Source organism: Ahaetulla prasina, chromosome 3 (assembly GCF_028640845.1).
Source record: "Ahaetulla prasina isolate Xishuangbanna chromosome 3, ASM2864084v1, whole genome shotgun sequence".
Classification (NCBI taxonomy): Eukaryota; Metazoa; Chordata; class Lepidosauria; order Squamata; family Colubridae; genus Ahaetulla; species Ahaetulla prasina.
This window is the reverse complement of record NC_080541.1, coordinates 23,880,708-23,908,089: the sequence shown is the minus strand read 5'-3', so window position 1 is coordinate 23,908,089 and position 27,382 is coordinate 23,880,708. Positions and strand designations below refer to the sequence as shown.

The 27,382-nt window shown below is 36.8% G+C and overlaps 1 protein-coding gene across 10 annotated transcripts in view; it reads right to left on the bottom strand.

Annotated features, from left to right (window-relative positions):
* Positions 1-27,382, bottom strand: part of TRPS1 (transcriptional repressor GATA binding 1) — a 305,789-nt gene that overhangs the window by 206,299 nt on the left and 72,108 nt on the right. For 9 of the 10 annotated variants that reach the window (XM_058174587.1, XM_058174585.1, XM_058174590.1 and 6 more), the window contains one exon: positions 9,625-10,754. In XM_058174587.1, coding sequence (XP_058030570.1) covers positions 9,625-10,754 — 1,130 coding nt within the window. The remainder of the gene's footprint in view (positions 1-9,624; positions 10,755-27,382) is intronic. The other variant, XM_058174591.1, reaches the window with a different exon arrangement.

The following is a 27,382-nucleotide window of genomic DNA, read 5'->3' as shown; positions in this document are numbered from 1 at the left end:
CAGCTAATAAATTCTAGGAGCCTCTTTATTCTTTCATTTCTATAACAAAAGACAAAGCAGAAACTATACTTCAACTGTACTCCAGAATTCCTATATGGTACTCATGGATGTGATGAGGAAGGTCATAATTGTAATATCTCTCATCCTCCCTTTGGTATATCTTATCTCCATAAACTAAAAGGCAAATATGTGTATAAAACTGTGCTCAGGAACAAAATGTCAACCTTGAAGCTTATTTGGGCAAAGCCATCTTGGACTTCAGTGCTGCCACAGTGGAGCAAGGGATAGGGAGAGATAGCTAGGGTTGTGTAGTCAAAATAAAATACTTTCTCTTGGGAACCAAGGATGTTCTCACAACTGGCCGGAAGGAGGAGGAGTGATGTCACCAGACCAGGGGACGCTGCCTTGATTGGGCCATGTGACTGATTGTTTGAGGTTGAGGGAAAAACTTTTACTTTTAATTAGGTGAAAACCAAGAGGCCCCTCAGAGTTGGTTTTCACCAGATATATGCCAATATGTTATTGTCAATAAAGCTATTCTTTGAGGAATCCACCTGCCTCGTAGTTTTTGCTTGCAATGAATCTATTGCTCAGAATCCTGACACTAAGCAGAATTAGACTTAGTCTGCCCACCTAGCAGTTCAAAAGCATGCAAGTGAGAGTAGATTAATAGGTTCCACTTTGGTGGGAAGCAGCATTCCATACGCCTTTGGCATACAGCCGTGCTGGCCATATGACCATGGAAACATTAGCTCCCTCAGCCAAGAAACGGAGTTGAGCATCGTTCCCTAGAGTTGGACACGACTGACAGGGAAATCTTTACCTTTTACCTTTAGCCTTTGACCAGCAGACTGGCACAAAACAGCAGGGCTGTAGGATAAACCAGGAAGTAAAAAATAACAACAATAATCCTGGGAAAAGGTAGAGGTAAACCCTTCCTTACTTCTGGCAAGAAAACTCATGGTTGGGTTCATATAGTCATCAAAAGTAAAGCTGAACTTGAGAATCTTTATAAATCTGATTGTTTTATTTCTCAGTCTGTTTTTCTGGTACTGGTAACTCACAGATGAAACTCAGTTGAAAAGGTGAGGTTTCTAATTCAGAGATGAGATATGCAAAGAAAGTTGACACCATTGCCAAACTATTGTCTCCTTTCTCCTCTTCCTACACAATGATACACCTGCTTTGCATTCCCTCACAAGGATCTTGTTTTTACAGCATCTGGACATCATGTGTCTCTGAGGCTCAGCTCATCATAGCAAAAGATCTCACTTTCCCTATCCATGAAATGTAATAGATGGGCTGAGTTGGAAATACAGACTTAAACTTAAATACTTGTGAGGCAAGCAATGGAACCATCATTTGTAGCTACTTTCTTGAAGGGATTAAAATACAAAGCAATTACATATGCAAACATATGCATGTTCATCTTTTGAATAAGAAATTGCTAAGAGTAGTAATTACATTTTGTAAAAAAAATGTAACTTAAGTATGCTGAAATATCACTTCATTATAAAAAAGTGTAATGGCATAGCCAGACAGCGGTGAAATACAGCCGGATCTATCTGGCTCATGCGAATCAGTAGCACCGGTGGTGGGAGGCTCCACCCACCCGCTGGGACATCATTATGTTCTGTTTTTGACCCTCTATGCATGTGCAGAAGAGGCATGAGCAAGTGCCCCCCCCATTCCCGGTAGAGAAGGTAAGTGGATTTTATCACTGCAGCCAGATACTTGTATTAAAAATAGGATGGTTGGGTAGTAGTTGTTGTTGTTGTTTGGGGGGGAGGAGAGAAAACAGGAAAAAGTGGAAGTTTCCCAAAATTTGTAAACTCTTCACAATTACTACTATCTCTAAATTATGAGTAGGGAAGCAGAGAAGAATCAACACAAGTTATTGTGTTAGAGAAAACTTAAGATTTTGTTTCTTAAATGAAGTATTTTGTTTTGATTTATTTTTAAAAATTATATGTATTGGTATTTCTTCAAGGAAAAATCATTGCTAAATATTTTCTTTACTGGTATTCAATTTACTGGAGGCTGGAAGATTTAGTTATTAAATGACCCCAATGATTTGATAGGTACAGAAATGTATTCATTAAATTTAAAAGGGCCTCTGTGGCTCAGACTGGTAAGACAGTCTGTTATTAACAGCAGCTGCTTGCAATTACTGCAGGTTCAAGCCCCACCAGGCCCAAGGTTGACTCAGCCTTCCATCCTTTATAAGGTAGGTAAAATGAGGACCCAGATTGTTGGGGGCAATAAGTTGACTTTGTATATAACATACAAATGGATGAAGACTATTGCTTGACATAGTGTAAGCAGCCCTGAGTCTTCGAAGAAGGGCGGGATATAAATGCAAATTAAAAAAAATGCCACCCAGAGTTATTTGGGCAGCATATAAATTTAATAAATACATAGTTTGTTTCATTTTAATTACTTACCGTATATACTCGAGTATAAGCCGAGTTTTTCAGCACGTTTTTTGTGCTGAAAAACGTCCCCTCGGCTTATACTCGAGTATATACGGCTTATACTCGAGTTTTGTTTTTTTTTCTTTTTTTCACATTATACCGGATGGTGCAAACTTGGCGGGCTTTTGCATTAGCGCGGGGAAGCCCTGCCGGTGCAGTGAGAGGGCGGGGCGGGGGAGCCGCCAGCCTTCTCGGCTGAGGGAGGGAGGCTTTCCCTGACCGGTAGCTGCCTCATTTCCCTCCCTCGGCTTATACTCGAGTCCCCAGTTTACCCCAGTTTTTTGGAGTAAAATTGGGGACCTCGGCTTATACTCGGATCGGCTTATATTCGAGTATATACGGTAATTACTAAAATTACTTAGTTAACAAATTCTAAAAGCCTCTTTATTCTTTCATTTCTATATAAACAGACAAACCAGGAATTATTTTATTCCAGAATTCCTATACTTTTTTTGTGGATGTGATAGAGAAAGTCATAATTGTGGCATCTTTCACCCTTTCTCATTCTCTCCCTCATTTTGTCCCCACAAAACATATCCTCTTATTAAATTGCTTATTCAAAATCCTGTCTGCTTTCTGCATGAAACTTATGCATTGTATGGCGAATTTTCCAAACTGTGTTCTTTAAAAAAAATATGTTCTTTAAAAAAAATAAAATAAAGATCAAGGAGAACAAACAAGAGATCTGATTGTGTGTGATACTTTGAAAGGAGAAAAATGGGAAAAGATGTTGGGTCAATCCCGAAAACTTCAGCTGAGAAAAAATGAGAACTGTGCAATATGCAATTTCTAAATACAGCCGATTTAAATGTCCCATATACCTTGGAATAACAGGCATGCCTATTTTCATTCAAGCAGACCATGAAAAGGACTGTATTACTGAACTATGTAAAACATATGTTCCCACATTGGAACAATATGTTGCCAATTTCCTGTATATGCCATAGAAACAGAACACTTTTTTACTAGCTAACATGATACCGTTTTATTAGAATTACAGTAGCACAGAAACTTCCCAGCCAGGCTCTGGACCCTGCTGTGCAAAAATGTATAGTAAAATAGAATTAAAAACAAAGAAATAAAATCAGGACTAGCCTTTAGCAAAACAAGCATAAATCCATAATCCTTAATCCAAAAATATGTCTGCAGTTACACCTTTCGTGTAACAGGATATTCAGCAATACCAAGGGATGTATGTCATTTAACATAACCTTAATACCAATATGATTTGTGCATAGGGAAATAATATTAAACAATAAATGTTAAATATAAATTCACACATTTACTACGGTATTTTTCTACAAATGCAGAATGGTTTGAGGCAGGTTTCCAGCCTGCATACTCAGTGGGAAACAGATAAAATATTGGAGATAGGTGTGGGAAGAAAAATATCACTGATTCAGAGGCAAAAAATCATCCCTTTAGATTGTAAATGCAAGAGTTATATCAGCATCAACTCAAATGAAAAGGAGTAAAAAAAATTCATTCTCCTGTGCTATTTATTTGTTGTGTTTTATGTCTGGATTATCCTACTTCATCTTTTGCTTGCAGTTTATATGTTGTAATTTTAAAAAATCTGAAAAATGTTATTGTTCATTCATAATTTGAAATTGTTTTGTCTTTTTTCAATTTTTTGATCCATAGAAATCTGAACATGCCTTTTTCTAATATAGCCAAAAAAAAACAAAAAACCCTCAGACCCCAAAATAACATTTTAGTGTAAAGTTTCTTTATGCATTTTAAAATGTGTACCTTTCTCAGTATATGCTTTTGAAAAACTACTTTAACATATGCTTGGCAAAAATATATTTGTATACATTTTCCAAATACACACTTTTCCCAGATATGTACTTTGTAAATACATTGTATGGATTTTTGAGAATGTTCAATTTTTTGTAAACTCTCTGATAACTCATTTAATGGAGCTTGTAAATTTCATCAATAAATAAATAACATAGCAAGACCCTTTAATGTAAAGCTCATGCCACAATATGGAATATATTAAAGTTATAAGTATCTATTTTCTTCTAATGAAACTTTATAGTGAATGAAGTAAGAACTATATTTGGAGAAACAGAATAGTTCAGAATGCGGAATAAAACAAAAGAAGGTGGATCAGATTGTTTAACTGGCACCATACTGTTTAATTTGCAGAGCAAATTACAAATTGGAAGAGATAACAGCTGGAATCAAAACTGGAGGTCAAGTATTAATTTTAGGTATGTGTGTGATACTTCATTAGCTGAAAGAAAAAAATGACTTAGAAAACCTCATTAAGAAAGCTAAAACTTGAAAAGTGAGGATTTAGAATTATTATTCATTAGTGCAGCAGTTAAATGCAATATTTTTATGCGAACATATTTAGTTGATGGCAAAGTGAAGGTAGAGGATAATTTTCATTCTTTGAGATGAACAATGTGCTGGCAAACTGAAGAAAAGATGAATTCTTGGGAGAAATACAATGTCAAAATTAGATAGGATCATGATGGATAAAGGCACTTCTATTAAAATAAAGAGCAAAGAAAATGTAGCAACAAGGTGACAATATATGGCAATTAAATCTTAGTTCTGAAAAACAGCAAGGGAAAGAAGATAGAAATGTCTGGATATAGTTGTGGTGGACTGCAAGAACACTGAATCAATTAATCCTGGACCAAATAATGATTGACTATTCCCTTAAATCAATAACTAGCAAGTAAAGGCGCAGATACTTTGGCCATAGCATGTAAGTAGACAATAGATAAAAAAACCCATCAACAACCAAGGGAAATTGAAAAGGAAGGCAACCTATAAAGTGGGTGGAGACGATCAAGGAGTTAATTAGAATTATCTTAAAAGACTTTTTTCGGTCATTAGAAGATAAGATGGTGAGTATTTGATCAATATACCGTATTTTTCGGAGTATAAGATGCACCTTTTCCCCCTAAAAAAGAGGATGAAAATCTGGGTGCGTCTTATACTCCAAATGTAGTCCTGCCCAGCCTCTCAAACAGAGATTTCAGAGGCTGAAAAAAGCCTCAGAAATGAAGCTTCCAGCCTCTCAAACAGAGATTTCAGAGGCTGAAAAAAGCCTCTGAAAGAAGCTTCAGAAAAAAAGTCTCCGAAACAGAGCTTCAGAAAAAACGCGTCAGAGGCTCTTTTTTTTTTTTTTAAGTTCTGTTTCCGAGACTTTCAGAGGCAGAATTTTTTTTTTCCTGAAACAGAGTTTTAGACGTTTAAGAGGTAGAAAAAAAAAAGCAAGGCACAGACCTCACAACCAACAAACTGTTGATAAAATTCACCTCTGTAAACATCTGATTGAGGGTATTTCGGGAGGCTGATCCACCCACCAATCAGCTCTTTTCTTATTTTCCTCCCCAAAAACTAAGGTGCATCTTATACTCTGCTGTGTCTTATACTCTGAAAAATATAGTAGTTGCTATACTTAAGACCCCAAATTAATGATACACAGTGGACTATGGTATGACCATTTTGACAGACAGGGTGAAGTCAAGTCTCTTTATTCAGACCAGCAAAATAAAGCTTTGAAGTTTGTGCCAATTCGTTCCCAAAGAAGTTCATGTTGCATTCGCTGAGTCATTTTGGCAGGACGGAAAGCACAGAAGTTTAATAATAAATAAATAAAATATAAATATCTTCAATACTTAGAAACAGCACTGGAATTCCTGGCTTTACATGTATAATAGAGAACAGAATGCATTACACAGCAAATATGGGAAGCAAGAGATATGGAACCAGAGAACTAAGCAACAGAGAAGGAAGAAATCTTGGTACATTTGCTTTTATGTTATAATCATAGTTTTTTTTTAATTGAACACTTAATGTTATCAAAATAATTGAAGGACAATCTACATAACTTCAACTGAGTATTCAAAAAGAAGTAGAACTTTTTTTTAAAAAAAAAGTGGTGAATCACACTGATTAAAAAAAAATATGCTTCAATATTGATAAAGTAGTGTGCCATTGATATTAATCAATACTTTATTTTTATTTTGTTATGTTTATGGGGTTCTGTAAAGATTAAAAACTAAAAATGATCAGGATTTAAACTAAATTTTAATCAGAACCACATCTAATGACAGGATAGCCTTAATCACATTTTCAATTTGTTTAATATCTCCTTACTTTCTTCATTCATCTCAGTCATATGCAGCTTTATGTTTATACTAGTGGTGACATTCATGTTATACAAAATCGCATTTTTTAGGAGTTTTTAAATTTGGAACATAAAGAGCTATTTGGTTACTGCTGTGGGATATTTAGCACCAGTCCTAAAGAGCCACGTACAACAGAATTCACAAAAAGGAGGAGAAAGGAAATTAGTAGTAGGAAGAGAAAGGGAAGGTGATAGCTCTTTCTTGATCATCATCAGAAATATCAGATTTACACTAGAGTCTGCCAAAAGTCAGAGAAACAACTGACAAGGTGAAACAGAACAATATTGAGAATACTTTCTGAAGGCACAAGAACTTAAACACCATTTCCAATTCAGCATTGGGCATATTCATACATGCCTAGATAAAGCAATGCATTCTACAATCAGTGAAGCATAAATGCCAGCCAGACATCAATGCTACAGACTTTGCATATAGTGGCCATTTTCTCCTGTAAGTTATGCTGCTATTGTTGGGTTTGTTTGTTTTTTCCTTTTGTTGGTGGTGAGTGAGGTAGTTTTATCCTTGGACATATTATTGTGTACACTGCCTAGAGTCACTTATATGTATGACATGGTAACCATATAAATCATAGACATAAGTAAAAACCGAAATATGTATGTCAGTTTACATTGCTTGGGTACTGATGACATACTCTGATTTATCAGATATTCATAAATAATAAGTACTTCTTCTCTAATTAATCTATTACAAGACTTCACTGAGCATCTGTGCTTAGCACTGTGAAGTGGTATATAAACGATATACAATAAGTAGCTATTGCTACTGCTATCTTATCTCAGTCCAATTGTATTAAGCAAGTCTTACCTTAAACATAAGATTCCAGCTTCGAGCTTCAACATTCATATTTAAACTATAGTTCTGGAGTTTACATTTTAATTCTCATCAATAATTCAAGATAATGGGAAGGATAATCAAAAAACTTTTGAAAAGCCAACATTTTTCTACTAACCAAATATATTTACCTGGAGAAAATCCCACTGAAGTCAGTAAAACATAGAGAAGACACTAACAAAATCCTCTGTTTTTTGTTGCTCAAATCAGTCAATTTTCATTTTGCTATGGTTTTATTATTTGCAATCTACAAAGATTTGAATTTGTGGGGTTTCTCAAACCCCACAAAAATTTCCAGAAACACAGACAGAAATCATTTGGTTCAACAAATGAGTCAGATAACTCTTTTTATCATATTAATCTATCTTAAAATAATGTGGTTCCCTATTTTATACTAAAATGAAACTAAGCAAGCTTAGCTACATATAAAGAGAAACAAACAATGAGAAGAGTAGCCATATAAATCTTACAGAATAACTGGCTTCAAAAAAAGTTTTCAGATGCTTTTTTAGTAAAATACATGTAAGCATATGAGAAGAGTGGGAAAGTGTGCACATAAATACTGGTTTGTTGTGCCAGAAAGTTGATAGAAATCTAGCCAACTTTTTTTTTAACTCAGAAACCCAATTTTAGCTTTCCAAAACATATTTAGACACCTAAACAAATGGTATGTTTTTTCCCCTCTCAACAGCATTATGTACCATTGACGTCAGTGGGAAGTATATGACAATCAGGTTTTTTTTATAACTAAAAGAACTAAATTGAACATCGCCATCTAAATTTCTGCTTCATGGAATTAAGAAAAAGAAACATTTCTTCTGAAGCTGAACCTTAATTTAAACACACACAAAAAATGAAAACATCAAGGAAGCATTTTCAACCACAATTCACAATCACCCAAGATATATCAAAGATTAAAAAGAACACTTAAATATTAGAACTTTCATTCAAACAGAAGAAATGCTTTGCATTCTAATTTTTCAATGTTTTCCTAAGCTGGCTATATTAAAATATATTATAATCCTGCCTAAAATATAAAAGCTGCCATTCATCTTTAAAGCTTACTATATTTAAATAACTAATTTTTGCCTCCTAGTGGGCCATTTGAATTGAAAAAGGGGAACTGTATAATAAAGCAAATCATTTCACATTGAGCTGACTATATCCATTGTTTCATTGCATACGTTAAATATGTTCTTAAGGCATCCAACCTGATGTTTGCATTTTAAGTGTATGATTTCCAAGTTTCTCTGTTTGGGTAAAAATGCCTGTTCTTTCCTTCCAACAATGACCCATTACAGTTTTCAAACTAGAAAACACCGAAGTATCTGATAGCATTAACTTATTTACATGTGATACAGTAATTTGTATAGTAGTTTAGAGGTTTGTGACTGACTCTTTTAGATAGCATCTCATCTCAACTGGCTGACAGGCCAGGGACTGCTTTGAAGTTTATGGTTCCTGGTTAATTCTCTAATTATGGCTTACTTTTCTCTAAAAATGAAGCTACTGTCATTTCTGCATGGGACCATAAGAACATGTTTATTTCCAAGATGTATATATGTTAGTCAGCTAAAGGACAAAAAGAGATGAGATTAAATCTGTAATGCAAGGATTTCATGTCTATAAGGACCTGAATCTGTGACTCATTATGCCCTTTACTGTCAAGCTTTTCAGAAAGTCCACAAGTCCAATTTATTTACACAAGTCTGCCCTAAGGCCTCCAATTCTATTTTATGAGTTACACACTGGGGAGTTTATTGTTATTTTGGTGTTTTAAATAAATAGATTGTCTCCTTTTGTGAAAGTAAAGTGTCCTGCAAAGGCTCTTGCCTTACAGATAGAAAAATTTTACAATGAAATAAATAAATAAAATCTAGCTATAGATAGCAATATGAACAAACTTTTGCATCGGGCATCCTTGGATTGGGGCTGCAGTTTAACCCCAATGCTCCGTAGCACAGCCTTTATTTGGACTATGCCTAAACTGTCATCTCTCAGTTATATATAAAGGGGATGGGTTATGGGGTAAACACCTGAACTTTCCTCACTCTAGGCCAGACTCACCGCATGAATGCGGAAGATGTTAAGAAATGCACATGTGCTCTCATACACAAACATGCCCACACACAGACTTTTACCTGTAGTGTCGAGAAATCTCCTCCTCTACCTGAGTGACAAAGTCACATTTGGTACACGAGTGTTCTTTGCTTTCTTTGACAGTCAGTGGTCCATCCCCCCCTTGCAGGGCATTTGCTTCTTGCTTGACTTCAGACACCTGGGCTTCGTGTGTGGTTTCATAGTGAAGCAGGAGAACGTCTACATCAGGGGTGGAGAAAGAGCACTGGTGACACTGATGCTTGACTCTGGTGCCTCCTGGCATCCCAGGGGACAAGTGCAAGAGCAAGAGAGCACAATGGGAACAATTACTTTTCCTGCAAGCAAAAGGATAAGTAATTTCTCCAAGGTGCTTTTCTGGACTACAGAGGCCTCGGGGACAAAACTGACAGTGTTTAATAGTACATTTATGAATGTTGTGTAGCTGCTGATAATGACGAAGAAGAGGCCCCACCACTATTACATTTGGGCCATGGCTCTTTGAGTACCTAAAATCACAAAACTGACAATTGTAGCTTGTCACCACGTGGTCCTCCACTCCTGAGCTGGAAAAGTCTTTCTTTTTGGCCACGCTAGAGCCCTTCTCGCTCTTTGTCGCTAACTCTCCGTCTGCATTTTTGGTTATGTCATTGTGATTAATGACTGACCCCCTTGAGAGCTTGTCATTTCGATCTGGGTGAGGGCCCCCTGCCTGGCTCCCCCCATGGTGCTTGCTGTAATGTTCTAACAGTTTGAGAGAGCTGGAGGATTCACAACTAAAGCTGCAGAATTTGCACCAGTAGTAACTGGAGGCATCCGTACCGTTTTGTCTTGAGGATTCAAGAGGCTTGATGGGCACCGAATAGCCAACTGGAGTGTCATCTCCACATCTGATGGTGATCTTGTCCTGCCATTTCACCAAATCTCCCATCTCACCCGATCGAACAGTAGGACTGGACTTGTTCGAGTTTCTGTCTGTGGTTTTGCTACCTTCAGAGACAGGAAGGGAGGCCTTGATTTTGTTCGGATGGGTCTGCAAGAAGTGTTGTTCCAACTCCGTTGAAGAATTGCCCATGTAGGTGAAATTGCAGAACTTGCAGCGGAAATATTTGGTGTTCCCTTGGCAATCTGGAGTTTTGCGTCCAATGCCAATAAAGGTCCCACCTAAGGTTACCTGCAGAACATGAAAAGGAGAACAATTTCTGTAAGTGGTGTAGGACTTCCAGTTCCTTATATACAGAGATACAAAACAAAGTAATCAAAAGAAAAGTAGGAATATTAATCTGGGAAAATGATAGCAGCTTTTGTTTTTCAGTCCTCAAATAAATATTTTATCATTTAAGAGGCAAATTATTAAACTGTGTAAAGAGTAATAGAATTGCAGAAGAAGCAGCCAAACTTAAGGAAAATTCAAATCTGAATATTGTCTTCCTGCAAGTGCTTCAGCTAACGAGGAGGAGGAGGAGGAGGAGGAGGAGGAGGAGGAGGAGGAGGAGGAGGAGGGAGGAAGAGAGAAGGAATCAATGAAATTGACACATAGTAATTTCAGGAAGCTCAGATCAAGTAAAAAAGCATGTTTATAAGAAATGGAGAATGTTAGCAGAAAACACATAGCTAAAAAGGTAACCAGTCAAGAAGAAGAAAAATCAGGAGTTTTAAGATCGTTTGCAGGTGGCAAAAGTCTACACACGAACCCGGCAGAATCAAGAAATATCACCAGTGCTGAATCTGATCGAAAATTCTACAAAATAGACCTTTAAAAAAACCGTTTGTCCAATGCCATTATGAAAACACAGTATCTTGCCTATCTAAATCAACAGATTCCATTAAATACATAAAAGTCAAAAGAAGTGGCTTGAATCACGACTGACACTTTGGCAAAATTTAACTTTGGTTTGTGCTATGTTAAGGGCAACAAGTTGAAACTAATTTTAACCTATCAGGAGAGAAACACTGCACAGTGCATTTCCAAACACTAATTTTCTCAATGTAGCTGTTTCTCAAAAGCCTCAATTTAGCAAAATATAGAAAGACCACAAAAAGCAAAGGACAGAGCTCATGATGTAACAAACATATCTTTTTTATTTTTATTTTTTTGATGGAAGTCCAGCCGTTTGCTTAAGAGTGCCACTTTTTTCTTGCAATACTGGAACAACTCTACTGCACACGGGTATCTGGGCTTCAGTCCACCAACATTTATGAAATCGAAAATCTATCCTCATGACAATAGCAATTCGTGAAAAGCACAGGTGGAGATAAGATGGAGTGTGTGAATGGGAAATGAAAAAAAAGATATAACCTGCAAATTTTATAACAGTGACAATACCATCACATATTTGCTTCTTGGTCTGTGAAGGGAACTTTCAAATTTTTCATAAGAAAAGCACATGCATAAACTTGACAAAATGAATTCCATAATGCATATGGAATTCTAATTTCCTTCTTAATATAAGTACAGATTCCAGAAGCTGGGATCCAGCAGTTGTACCTCTTTAGATTTTTCTCTCCATCCAAAAATACATTCCATAACAGATGAACAGATTTTCATTCCCTGAACTGCAAAGTAAATTACTGTTTTTCTGGGCATTTCTCTCCCATAATGCATTAAGCAAATCACCCTTTAGTTTAGCAGCTGCACCTCAAAGAAACCAAATGATCACTGTTCATTTTGGAATGGAACCATACGGAATGATTCAAATACATAAAGAACATGCAATGTAAACATTTTTAAATGCATATAATATAAACACCTTTTACCCGTTTAGCTAGAGAAAAGATGACATTTTCACTTATACCGCAAAACTAAACATGGCCCATCTAGTGAGTCAAAAAATTGATAAATTACACTATAAAAAGAATTGTGTTTGGCCCACTCTTTTAAGTAAACATGATTTCAAATAAACTGAGATTTTCCTCTACTATGAAGTTAATAAAAGTATCTTTAATAATATCCAACACTGGAAATGGAATAAGCCAGGTTAATAAGTTTGTTCTCTTAAAAACTGAATGCTGACACTAAACATATCAAAAGCTTTCTAGCCTGAAACACTTAGTGAGTGACTTCTTACATTATTCCCAGCCAGTTGTAAAGCGGATTCATACTCTGTATTAATGTACTAAAACGAATGTAATTGTTTTGCACCTTGCTCTGCATAAACAGTATTTTTTTATATTTTTATTTTATTCATTACTTAAATTTAGTATAGCTCCAATGGACTCATGCAAAACTGGAAGGTCTAGGCCCGTGATGGCGAACCTATGGCATGCATGCCAGAGGCACGCGAGATCAGCTTCGGCGTGCACCACCTGATTTTCGGGCCTTCTGGGCCCACTTGCAATAGGGAAACAGCTGTTTCCTACCTCCAGAAGGCCTGGTGGGAGTGAGGAAGGCCCGTTTTTTGCTCTCCTCATGCTCCAGAGCCTTTCTAGGAGCTTGGGAGGATAAAACAGCCTTCCCCTCTCCACCCCCGGAGGCCCTCCGGAGGCCGAAAATGGCCCATTTGTCAACTTTCGGTCCCACCAGAAGTTGGAAAATGGGCCATTTCCGGTCTCTGGAGGACCTCTGGGGGGCTGGAGAAGGCCATTTTGGTCCTCCCAAGGCTCCTAGAAAGGCTCTGGAGCCTGAGGAGAGCAAAAAATGGGCTTTCCGGTCCCACCACAAATTGGTAAACGGGCCATTTTTGGCCTCCAGAGGGCCTCCGGGGGTTTGGGGAAGGCCATTTTCTCCCCCCCCCCCCACAGGCTCCTAGAAAGGCTCTGAAGCCTGGTGAGAGCAGAAAATGGGCCTACCGGGCCCACCAGGCCAAAAGCAGGGAGGAACGCAGGTGTGTGTGGTGTGCGCATGCGTGGGGGCGGGGCACATAGAATTATGGGTGTGGGCACACACGCGACCCCCCTGTGCTCTCCCCGCTTTTGGCACGTGATGGCAAAAAGGTTCGCCATCATGGTTCTAGGTAGATTAATACCTTATACTAGAATTTTGTAGGGTTTAACAAAAATAAAACATTCGTAACTGACAACTAAAAATTCTGCACACAGAATATTACTATAAATCAGGGTGGATAAAAATCAATGATTTTTTTTTAAATTAAAAAATGGATTTTTTTATTTAAATCTGATTTTTTTTTTATCAAATTTATTTTAATAAAATGCTTTTGGAGTAAAAATCTATCTAAAAATAGTTTTCTATTTAAGATACATTAATAATTTAGTTTATTCAGCATGAGATGGAGCTTAGTTATGTAGCATGAGCAGTGGTGGGATTCAGCCAGTTCGCACCACTTCGGGAGAACCGGTTGTTAACTTTCTGAGCAATTTGGTGAACTGGTTGTTGGAAGGAATCATTAGGGCAGAGAACCGGTTGTTAAATTATTTGAATCCCACCACTGAGTATGAGGCTGTATATTCTGCAATATTGGGACTGTTAGTTAGTCAACGGCAGGTCAGAGAAGCTTCTGCTGCAGGACAGAGATGACAGCTGCTCTTTAAAAATTATGATTTAAATCAAGTCAATTTAAATGAAGCCTTTTTACTAGTGATTTAAATCAACTTGATTTAAAATCAAATCCACCCTGCTATAAATGTTGGTTTGGAATAATTTCAGATGACTAGCTCATGTCACTATGCAAGATTTCAAAGGCAGAAATTAGTATTAGTTAATGTACCACATTATAAAAGACATTCATGTTGCTATTTCATCAACCTCAGTGCACAAGGAATACTGAGATATTTGCTGACTGAACAAAACTATTCAAGATTTTTCCTGCTTCTTCTAAGTTCCCAAATATTGCCCTTGCTACCCATCCACGGGTCTCTTTCATTATTGTCTATGAACATGAATGGATCATTGAGTTTATGGACTTCCATAAAAAAAACAAGCTACAGAATATAAACAGGTAACAAATGCCACACTCACTTACACTGATGTTGTTATGTAGTTGGAAAATGAAACATCTGCAACAGTGGTGCGATTCAACATTTTTTACTACCGGTTCTGTGGGCATGGCATAGTGGGCGTGCCATGGCTTGGTGGACGTAGCTTGGTGGGCGTGGCAGGGGAAGGATACTGCAAAATCCCCATTCCCTCCCCACTCCAGAGGAAGGTTACTGCAAAATCCCCATCAGCTGGGACTCGGGAGGTAGAGAATATATGAGGGTAGGGCCAGTCAGAGATTTATTTACAATTCTCTGAACTGCTCAAAATTTCTGCTACCGGTTCTCCAGAACTGCTCAGAACCTGCTGAATACCACCTCTGATCTGCAAGCAAACAAACGAGCTCAGGGAACACCAAGAAGTCCACAGTTCAACTCTGAACTATAGGTATTCTTTTCTATTCAAACAAGAATGCTCCAAAAACTTGCATTTTTCTGTCCATTCTGTCCCCCAAGTCATCTATTTATGTAGTATAAACACAACAAAATCCTTTTGGAAGCTGGCTGAATAAGCAAATGAAAAAAGGAGGGAAATCTAGTTGAGAGCATAAAAGAATTAGCTTGTTGAAAATGACAGTATAAAAGGACCACCTACTAGGAAGGAAGATGCATTTGAGTGATGTTGTGAGTTAGATGAACTTTTGAGGAAAAACCAGATGACATGTGCCAGGGAAAGACATGGATGAAGGATACATAAATACCAGGATGGTATTGGTATCAACAGGAGAGCTGGCATCTTTTATGGAAATGTGGGTATTCTGGTGAATGAAGAAAACCAGCTGGCCAGACTTTTGTGTTTAAAACTGTGGCCTTTGTCTTGCATCCCATGACAGAGAAAAAAGAAATGTGAGCTGTGTAAAGATAAACATTGGCCAATCTGAAATGCTATGGCTTTCCTCTTCAAGAATTCCTGGAAACTATTTTTGAAGGCTATAAGAACACTATCTGAATTTGCAGGACATTAGAGGTGGAACTAGGAACAAAATACTGTAATAATTGGATATACTTTAAAATTTGTTGAAGGTCATTCATGCAAATCTTGCCCAAGCGATAACAGCAGCAGCTGATTCTTCTAGATCAGGGTGGGGAACTATGGGCTTTTTATGGCTATTGGACTTCAAGACCACACAAACAAGTCCCATCTGTGGAATTCAGGCAGCATGTGAAACCACACACCCTCCAGTTCATGGAACAACCTCTCTCCATGGAAGTGTCTTGGGTGCCTAAACGTTGGGGACCGCTGCTCTAAGCCACCAGCCAAACCACTATGGACATCCTATGACCGTGTTGGTGAACCTATGGCACAGATGCCAAAGCTGGCACACCATATTGTTGGGCACACAAACGCAGTTCCGATGCCCAGCTGATTTTTGGCCCTTCTGGGCCCACCAGAAGTAGAGAAACAGCCTGTTTCCTGCATCCGGAGGCCGGAAATGGCCCATTTGTGAACTTCTGGTGGGACTGGAAGGCCTGTTTTTTATTGTCCCCATGCTCAAGAGCCTTTCTGGGAGTCTGGGGAGGGCAAAAACAGCTTCCCCACCCCTCTGGAGGCCCTCCAGAGGCCGAAAACAACCCATTTGCCAACTTCCATTCCCATCGCAAGCCAGGAGATGGGGGGTCATGTGTGCATGCGTGGGGGCAGGGCGCATAGAATTATAGGTGTGGGCATGCAGGCACATAACATACACACACACCACTCCTGGCATGCAATGGAAAAAAGGTTATCGATCACTGTCCTATGAGTTCTGCATTTTTCTTCAAATGATTGGGGACTTATGTTAACTAGTTTATTTTGAAAGTCTCTGACCATTTGAAGAATAAAGTGTGCCATGTAAAAATGCTTGCTTCAATGTAAAGCGTGCTTAAAATGTATTTTTATATAAACATAAAAAGAAAACAAACGTTCAGTTCAACATACTTCTATAGACCTATGATTCAAGTAAATTGCAGCTAATTTGAAAAGTCCTCTTAAGTTTTCCACCACCAATCCCTGTTCACAGGCAGTGGCTTCCTAGCCAGCAGCAGAATTATAATTCTTCTCTCTCTCTCTCTCAACCAGTATCAGGTACAGACTTAAACGGAACTGAAACATATTGGGGAAACAAATTTTAAAGGCTTTCTGGAAAGTCACAAGGATTGGGGCACATCTTGGGAGAAATGATGGTCCAGAGGGCAGATGGAATAGCCGAAAACTCTTATCTCCTAGGTCCCATCAGATGGAGCTACCTTGCAGAAGGCACCTGCAACTTGCCTTTCTGCCAGACTTGATGGGATGGGTCGTTGTAATGGAGAAGAGGCTACCTTGGCCCTATGCCATGTAAGGCTTTAAAGGCCAAAATAAGCATCCTGAATTGGACTTGGAAGCAAATATGGGAGTTGTGGACCAACTTACTTGGAATGTAAAGAAAGTAGGCAGAATCTGCACTCCAAGCAGTTTTCCAATATGGTGGAACTACAGTTCCCAAAAGACAAAAAAGTCAGCAAGAATTATATCACGGTCCAACCTAATTATAATATAGTTATAGTATTTTGCTATAAATACAATACCATACCATACCGTAAGTGTGGGAGGGCTTTAATCTTATTGCAAGATTAAAGATAGGTGACATTTTTAATTACTGTAACCACACCTAACAATTAAGAGGGAAGCTCCAACAATGGATTAGATATTGCAAAGTGAAAAGGCTAAGATTTCTTTTTTCTTTCCTGGAGGGATTTATTCATTTATTTAACCGTGTAAACATCCTACTAGGGATTATAATAGTTTATTCCCCACCCACACTCACCCCCATGATGGAATCTTTCTGGGGAAGTCAAAGAAGAAAAAGGACCATTACAAAAGAAATGATTTTTGCAGGAGAGATAGGATAAACCTAAGAAAGAAACACAGAGCATCTCAACTTGAATTTTGGTAGGTGTAAGTTGAGTGGAAAAACTGCTTTGAGATGCTTTCAACTTTGTGTTATATTACCCTACTAGCAACAAACAGCTTTCCAGAAATTTAAGCAGTTCTTGTTTCTTCAGCTTGCCATTCTTGCAAGGTTTGACAATCACTGATTTTTGACAAATCTGCAGCCAAAATTTAGTGACGTATTTGGAGATGGTTTTGGGAGTCACAAATTAATTACCTTGGAGAAGCCTTTGTGTGTTCCTAGATCATATGTTAAAATCCCAGGTCTAAATGATTCTTCAGCACTATATATGGGTTAAGCCTTTTTTGGTCCTCAAGACAGTTGACTGTAGATTAACATTGATGAATGGGTTTACACTTAATATGTTGACATGTTATTAAGCTGTAATTACTACTATTTGTAATTTGTACTCCTTCTTTGTGGCAGCCCCTCAAATACTGGAATACTGCTATCATGTCACCTCTAGTCCTTCTTTATTCTAGATTGGCTATATCCAATTCTTGCAACCATTCTTCGTATGTTTTTGTCTCCAGGCCGTTAATCATCCTAGTTGCTCTTCTTTCCACTTTGTCCAAAGTTTCAACATCTTTTTTGTAATTTGTTAATACAATTTGGTTAGAAACTTTACTGATTCTTCTTCTTCTTCTTTTTTTTAATTTACATTTATACCCCACCCTTCTCCGAAGACTCAGGGCGGCTTACATTGTATAAGGCAATAGTCTCGTCCTATTTGTATATTTTTTTATATACAAAGTCAACTTATTGCCCCCCCAACAATCTGGGTCCTCATTTTACCTACCTTATAAAGGATGGAAGGCTGAGTCAACCTTGGGCCTTGGTGGGACTCGAGCCTGCAGTAACTGCAGGCAGCTGTGTTTAATAACAGGCTTCTTACAGCCTGAGCCACACCGCGGCTTCTTCTTGCTGTATTTCTATAGGTATTCCACTATTGGATTTCTAACGATAATGATTAGAGTGTTGATCTAACTTAGTATATTATAGTATTAGATGAACTTTATTATTTATATTTATATTTATATCTCCTAATATATATGAAATGATTGCATGCCTCCAGAATCTTATTATGCCCAATAGAGGTATCTTAGCTTTAGTTTATTCACTGCCACTATGTATTTTTATGGATGAGCTGAAGCTACATAACATTTTGTAGCTGACTAAAAATGCCTTATCTTTTTGACAGTTCAATGCTCATGAAAATATGTCTACCAAAAAAAAACTGTTTTACTATCTTCACTTACTCTTAGAATCTTCAATATGCCATCAAATCTGAATATCAATGTTCTAGTATGTATGTACTGTTGGATCCCATTAATACTTTAAAAAAAAACACCAAGAAAATAAGTGAGATTAGCAAACAAAATTAAAATTAACAATATCTAAAAGATATGTAAATAAAATTTATATCACACCCAATTTATAACTGCAATTTGTGCATCTTGTATATACACATGCAAAATTGTAACTATTTAATCCTCATCATTGGTTAAAGAAGGTCACTCAAGTCCTACATGCTTTATTGGCCAAGTGTGATTGGACACACAAGGAATGTGTGTTTGATATTTGATATTTATCAAATATTTGATATTTATCAGATATTTGAGAACCAGAAAGAACACGAGAATCAAAAAGGTGCCTTTTCAATGAAAGACACGTTTTTGCATTTGAATCTGTAAGTGGAAAAAATATTTATTTAAAAGAGATCATGGGAGAGAAATGATCAATACCTAGAATTACTCAGAAAGTAGAAAAGGCAGTATTGAAGTCTAATAAATAAATAAATATTCATTTAATCATGCATTCCCGAGAGATAAAAAAATATATCGGCTAACCTCAGACCAATTGACATTGTTCGAATTGTAATTTCATCATCACTTATTTTAACTTTCTAATCTAGTCTATAGTTCCAGGATTTCTTAGTGGTTTCCTATCCAACAATTAACCGCATCTGATCTGGCTTACTTGTCCAAAACAGGTCAAAATCAACTAGGTGCTGCCATCTACTGTGGCAAATGATTAACCAATTCATCTCCTGCCTTACCTTTCTCGTTATCTCATCTCACTAACTACAGACATGGCTTCAAGTTTTTAGATCACTCTGAACCTGTGGAAAACATAATTGAGGTTTAGAAGCCCATGTGATAAGTTTTCCAATGTAGCCCAAGCAACAAGAATGACTGGTTGGATGTACTTATCTTATTGTGCCATTACTGCTAAACCTTAAAGTCAAACTCTATACTCCTGCCAATTTTCTTAGTCATCTGATTAGATTCAATACCTCAGAAAGAAGAAATATCAGTTTAATCTAATGAGTAATGCATAGGCTTCATCAGTTAGACATGATGTGTAACTTCTTTTATACAAGTTGTACTACCAATGAGCTATAGGAGAAGAGCTACACAACTCTTAAACTCTCTTAAAGCCACCATATTTCTCGGACTATAAGACGCACCGGTGAATAAGAAGCACTAAGATTTCAAAGAAGTAAGTAAGGAAAAAAAAGTGTTTGCCCTCCCTGGCCCACAAAGAGCACTCTGCAGGCTTCCAAACTCTCTGTGTGCCGTTTTTTTGCAAAAATGGGCCCGTTTTTGCAAAAAAACAAAACAAAAACGGGGTGCACAGAGGGTTTGGGAGGCCTGCAGAGCGCTCCTAGGGGCTGAGGAGGGCAAAAATGCTCCTGTTTTTGCAAAAATTGGGTGAAAACAGGCCTATTTTTTGCAAAAATGGGAGCGCTTTTGCCCTCCCAAGCCCCCAAGAACATTCTGCAGGCCTCCCAAACCCTGTATGCACACTATTTTTGCGAAAAACGGGCCCATTTTTCACAAAAATGGGATGAGCAGGGCAGGGCTTCGGGAGGCCAAAAATGGATGTATTCAGTGTATAAGACACACCAACATTCCCACCCACTTTTAGGGGAGCGGAGTGTGTCTTATAGTCCGAAAAATATGGTATCTACTGTGTAAGGTTCTCATTTAAAAAACAGTAAATGTATCAGAAATGGAAGTACTATACTGTAAGTCTATTATTTTAGAAGACGATAATATGGAAAAACACCCATAATGTGGATTGGCTTCTAACATTTTAAAAACCTGCCAAACATTCTTTAGAGCTACCATACATCCATTGTACAGAATCACTCCCTAGCAGCACATGTTCCATCTCATTCTCTACAACTTGACAAATAATATATTCTCTAAATATAACTGAGATTTAGAGAATATACATTACCTATATATGGAGAGAGATATAAATAAATCTCTCAATCTAAATCAGCAGCTTCTAAATCTGCCAGTGCACCATGCAAACAAAAATGTATATTTTACACGTAAGAATTCCCTATTCCGGTGGTTCTCAACCTTTTCTTCACCGTCAACTCCCTTTTGTAGTCATGGAAAATGGTCATGGACCCTTAAGATGTCACTCAAGATTTAAATCATAACTTTTTTTTGCAGCCTTCGCAGATCCCCTGGGGACAACATAGCAGCCCCCAGGGGTCCACAGACCACAGGTTGAGAACCACTGCCCTATTCTTGCAAGGATCTCTTGATCATGGATTATAGGACTGTCCATTAGGCTGATCCTGTGGAAAGTAGATTGTATCCTTCAACGTCAGTTTCCATTTGGCACTGTCCATTTCAGAATTAGGTTAAAAACTAGGAAGTAGCATTACACTATTACTATTACAACTGGGTAATTTATTCAAAGCATATTCAGCATTTTAGAAACAATCATTTTCCCTTTTATCAGGCTATGGGGTTTTTTTTAAAAAATGGTGCAAAATGTTGCTATACAAAAAATTATAAAGGCAACTTTCTCATCTCAACAGCAACACAGATGTAAAAATCTGATTTACATAGAAGAAAACAAAGCATGTTTGCTTCCCCATCTTTTCACAGGACCAGATTCTATAGCTACTCAATGATAATTTAGGTGCACCAGCAAAAGTGATACTAGATCTTCAAGACTTGATGCCACGTTAATTTCAACTTTATGGAAAACAGAGTATAAAGTATAAAGACAGTGCTTGTGATTTTTTTAAAAAAATGAGTGTTCTTTCCTATTGAGCTGAGCTTCTAATGAATGGAAAGTTATGGGAGAGAGCTGGGCCCATAAGCATTGCAAATGAACCCTCATTAAGTGTGCAAATGTGATTGAATGCAGGGAGGGAATATCAAGAGTGATGTCTAGGACCTCACTGAGTGCCTGGTTTTACAGGTTATTAATCACCCTGAGCTGGAGAAACTGAAAATCTTTTTTGTTTGTTTGCTTAAATTATTTCCATCAGCTAAGAGCTAATCCAGCTAAATGATGTTACAAAATCAGATATCAGGAAACCTTTCAATTATTTGGGTCACTATTTTCAATCATTAAAGGGCTGATTCTCTTTCCAATCCTTTGTGTCATACTCAGTTTCCCACTTGCCAATTATTTTTAATCTTCTAATCCTAATTTTTTTTCTAATGTTTTTTGTTTAGTCATTCAGTTTCTGCAATCCAGCATCCACAAAGTATTAACTATCACATAATTAACAATATTCTAAATATCATGCAGGTCAGAACAGAGGCACTGATTTTTTAGCAAGTTAAAAGTACCATCCTTTAGCACCAGCTTTACCTTTTAAAACAGGGAATATTTATATTCTAAAACTAGCTTTCCTTCTCGAAAAGAAAAAAAAAAGGTGTTTTGATTAACCACAGCTTTATTGACTTCCTTCTTTCTCTACAGTCCATTTGGCTGACAATAATCTATAGCTAGTAATTGGGAAACTAGAGAATGATATGAACAATAAGCTGCAGATAAACAGACAGAGTGAGGGTTAATGGTTTAGTTTTCTACTATAAGGCAAGAAACTATGCTTTGGTGGTAGTGCAGGCAAGTATGGGCACTGGAAACTCTAGCTTACATTACATTCCTTGTCTAATATAATCTATAATACTGTAAACATTGATAGTGAACAAACTGTAGTTTTAAAAATGGGGAAGCTGTCATGTGCTAAAGCAAAGAATCAAATTCTGGACAAAGTCAAAGATTGATGAAAAGGAATAATGAATATTAGATTTCTATGAATGCCTGTAAGTCCCTAAGTTCAAAGGGTCCTCATAAGTTATTTTGAGAATATAAATGAGAAACTGCAGTCCAGTGCCTGTTTTGGAAATGTTCCCACTTGTCTACAGAAAGTACAAAGTAAGCACAGGTAGAAGCACAGAAGTGCCCTGGGGTACCATGACAGATACCATTCTGGTAAAGTAATGTTCTCACTTAATATGTTAAGTAAATACATTCAACTGTGCTTTATTAAACAAAATATAACTTAACAAATGATATATGTGATTGTAAACAAGTGGTGGCTGTGTGTGTGTGTATGTGTGTTTATGGATGGATGGAGGAGGGGAAGTGGGGGAGAGAGAGAGAGTGACAGAGAGACTACATAGACATACAGATAATACTGGCAGACAGATTGATACAATTTTCTCTATACAATGAAACACTATGCAATATTCTACCTCTTCCATTAGGTCTGGAATACTGTAAAAATGGTTGTAGAGGCAAGAAAAGATCTTATTTTTCCCACATGCCCTAAAATGGTAGTGTATGACTTCCTGGACCCATTAGTTTATCTTGGCATTCAACAAGTTCCTCTCATTTGCTTGGGATTCCCATAGATCAAACATGGTAATGATCTATACGGGCATAAAAATGGCTTACAAGATAGTAACACATTATAAAGAGAAGGGAAAATCATGATATTTTTCTGCTGCTAACAGCTTTTTCAATTAGTTTCATCATCAGCCATCCTGGTGTAAGTATCTTTTCAGGACTGGTCTACTATATTTTTGACAAAGACATAGATCCTACAATTATTCATTCATTCCTGCATCCATGCCAAATACCATATGCCCTTAAGGTTCATCATTATGAAAAGTCGAAGTGGGACAGACTCCAGAAAGGAATATATTTCATTCTAAACAAAGTTAAGCATTTTTCAGTCAATGCTAATCTTTGAAATGAAAAAAGAAAAAAAAAAGAGGAAGGGGAGGATCGATTTTGGCTAGTCTATGGAAATTGGATCCATATAAATCAGTAATCAGAGACTGCCAAATTCTGTGTAACTGATGTTGCAAACCATGACAGAAAAACAAATGAAGAGCTAATGAGTTTCAGAAAAACTGGCTTGCAAATAAGATTCATATTTCGACAAATATGATGATACGCTTTCATTCTTACAAACTCTGTGTTAGGAAATCCTCAAGTTGGCAAGTTGTTTGCGGAAAACAAGTCTAGAAATATTTGATTAATAATTAAATGATTAAGTAGTGCCTGCACAGCAACACAAGGAGCAATCACCAGCAGGTGTAGTGCATGGGACCTTAAAAAGTGGATAAAACAATCAAATTCCTGCAACAGGGTCACACTGAAGTGCTTAATATATGAAGCATGAAAGCCTCAAAACATACCTTAGAAGTTGGCTAGGCTAGGCTCTAATTTTAGTAGTTAATGGAGGTGAAACACATCTGAGTTATTAATCACGATTTGTCAGAGAGTTTTGTTGGTCTATTATTGCAACAAAAGAATGCTTGAAAGGAATAAACTTTCTTTATTCCCACTGGATTACAAAAAAATTACTATAGGGCACAGCATTTTCTTTTTACAACAACGACAAAAATATCCTACTTCTCTGCTCTCAGGGCGTACAATCTTAAAAAACCTCTGTGTGTTATAGATAATTGTTGGAGATGATGTTCACACCAAAGTCAGATATTGGGATCTTACTGTTGACTCAGGTAAATATGAATCCCATGGCTACATATTATAGCATTAAGACAATCCAGGTAGGCTGCCTATTTTGTTATCTACCATTGCTGCTTCTGTTAAATGAGGAACCCTAGAAAAAATTCAGAGGTACTGCAATGCTTCATTCAGATAGAAAACCAATATATGTAAAATCAATATTACATATATGCATATAAAGTCTGCACACATTGTAAATGTGATGACTTTTTAAAAGTTCAATTAAAACTGTTAATATGACTTGCTCCAATTAAAAGCTCAGAGTTGAATTTTGGGATCCTTGTTGCTCCATGAGCTTGATTATTGGTTTACAGATGTTTCATTTCCCAATTAAGTAACATCACCAGTGTTAGTGAACATGGGGATTGCTCCCTGTTTATATACAGTAGGTTGCCCTGCAGGTCTGGTGGAGGGTATATTTTTCTCCTTGATAGTTTCCTTGATCAGGGTATTGTTTTCTGCTTGATTGTCTGGTGTTAATCCCTGCTTATCTGGGTGTTGGTTGCAATACATGGCATGTTCTGGTCTTTTTGTTCCCATTTTAATTTCTACACCCACACTAACAATGGAGGACAAGTTACTGTTATAAACAAGGAGCAAATCCTACACTCATTAGCACTGATGATGTTACTTTGTCAGATAATGAAATATCTGCAAGCAAACAACCAAGCACAGAGAGCACTAAGGATTCCACCACCATCACAGCTATCCTTTTATTTCAGTATTTTCTACAAGTATGACTTTTTTTTTTTTACCTTCTTACAGGTTAGTTATCAACATCTGGTTTATACACAAATGATGAAATACAACATTTTGGCATGGAAGAATTGTTAATATTCTTGCCAAACTCACCAGAGAAAAATGGGGAGGGGAGAAGGTAAGACCTAAAGTCAATTTAATAATCACCAGTTCCTTATAGAATATACTTCTGTAAGTATACTGTTTTAGAACATATTTCTGGTGAACAGAGTGATCTTAACTTAATTATCTGTGTATTGTTTTTTAACCTCTTTTTGTCTTCCTTGTAGTATCTTGCTGCCAAGACTTATTAAACGAGTACAGTCTTCATTGATCTGTTTTATTTCTAGTTTTATTTATTTAATCTGAGGTATCACACACATCTGGTTTGTTTCAAAAAATGCTGCCACCAAAAAAGTATCCAAGCTCAACTGAAACAAGTACTAGCTTTCATATAAATAATCAATATAATCAAAATAATCAAACAATCTCCATGAGATATTTTTAAAAATATTAAAAATTCCTTTATACTGGCCATCATAGATCCCTTCTTATGTACCATATTTTTCAGAATATAAGAAGCACCTTTTTCCCCCAAGAAAGAGGGTGGTTTCAGAGGCTGAAAAAAGCATCAGAAATGGAGCTTCAGAAAAGAATCCCCCAAACAGAGCTTCAGAGGCTTTTTTTTTGAAGCTGTTTCAGAGGCTTTCAGAGGCAGAAAAAAAAAGCAAAAAAAAAAAAAAAGCAGGCACAAAGCTCACAACCAAGGAACCTGTTGCTAAAATTCACCTCTGAGAATAGCTGATTGGGGGCACTCCAGAAGGCCAATCCACCTGCCAATCAGCTTTTTTCATATTTTCCCAAAAACTAAGGTGCGTCTTATACTCTGGTGCATCTTATACTCCGAAAAATACGGTATTTAAAGCAGTAATATTCATCTACAGAAGAAAAAAAATGATGCAAGGGATTCATGAAGACTTTTTTTAAAAAAGCAAAATCCCTACCCAGTTAAAGAAATTGAGTGAAAACTGAGCACGGAAGATTTTTTTGAAGGGGAGTGGCGATTTTAAAAAATGAATATTACCATCATATTTTGTTTGGAACGCAGAGACTATAGCTTGGGACTGGTCCCTCTTACATCCATAGCAATCTTCTGAAATTTGGTGCCCTGCAGATGTGTTAAAGATGAACTCCCATTGGCTGTAACTCAATGGCAATTGGAACCTAATACATCTGGAATACATCAGTTTGGGAAAGCATGCTATTATTCATGCTCAGAGATTAATGCAATCATGCCTGTTCATTATATAGCTTCCCCATCTTTTATTTTGGGATCACTGAGATCATCAAGTACCAAAATTCCCAGGAATGATCGTTTTAATTCAAAATGCTTGTGTCTTTGTATATTTCATACCAGTATTATTCAGAAGATATGTTTCTGCTTATTTGCTTTCCATAGTTTTTGGATCATAGAATATCTTCAAAATAATAGTTTCCTGAACTGTTTTTAGAAGACATCAATAGCTTCACAAAAATATTCAACTGCCCCCATAGTAGTATACGCCACAGGTCACTTTGTGTGCCACTATGAAGTTGTCAGTAACAATAATACTAAAGCTTACTAGCTGGCTTCTTAGTAGAAATCTGTAACATGTCTGGATATTATCTTCCTGTAATATTATCATGTAACAAAAATATTTATGACACTTTCTATTTAAACGAATCAATTCTTTGCTCTTGTAGGTCAAGCAACATATTTCTATGCCCCAGAAGTCTTTTGGGAAATGTAAGGATGTTAAAAACCAAATTAATAACACAGCACCTTTAGGAGGAAAAAAAAATCCTGCTAGTTATAATTAAAAACATATTACAGAACTTCAGCAAATAGAAGTTTTTCCATCTTCTATTGTAGTATAAGAAATCTGCTCAGACCTTGATTTTTTTTAAAGTTATCTCTGATAGTCTTGGTTACCCTGAAATTGTACATAATTAGAAATGTTTTATTCTGCTTGCAGGACAAGGAGTGTAATTTTATTTAAAGCACAAGTTTTCTTTTTAAATATTAGATTTTTTTTTAGCATAGAGCAGTAACTCACTCACAGAATTCATTCATTAAAATATGTTTACTACCCATCAATGCCCCAAAGTGACTTTAAGTATTTTCTTAAACAGCCAAATATATGCTAGTGCCACAAGCAAATTACTGTGTAATCGTAATTTCAAATCTAAAAATATTTACTCACCTTTCTAATCTGAAAATACTCACTTATCTTTCTTAACTATGTCATCTAAATCCCATTTGCATTCTAATTATAAACAAAAAGTTATGAGTACCTTACACAAGGCAGTAAAATTTAAAGATTGAATGATTCATATGTTAATCAGTGCTGCTTCAGTTAAAAAAAGAAATGAT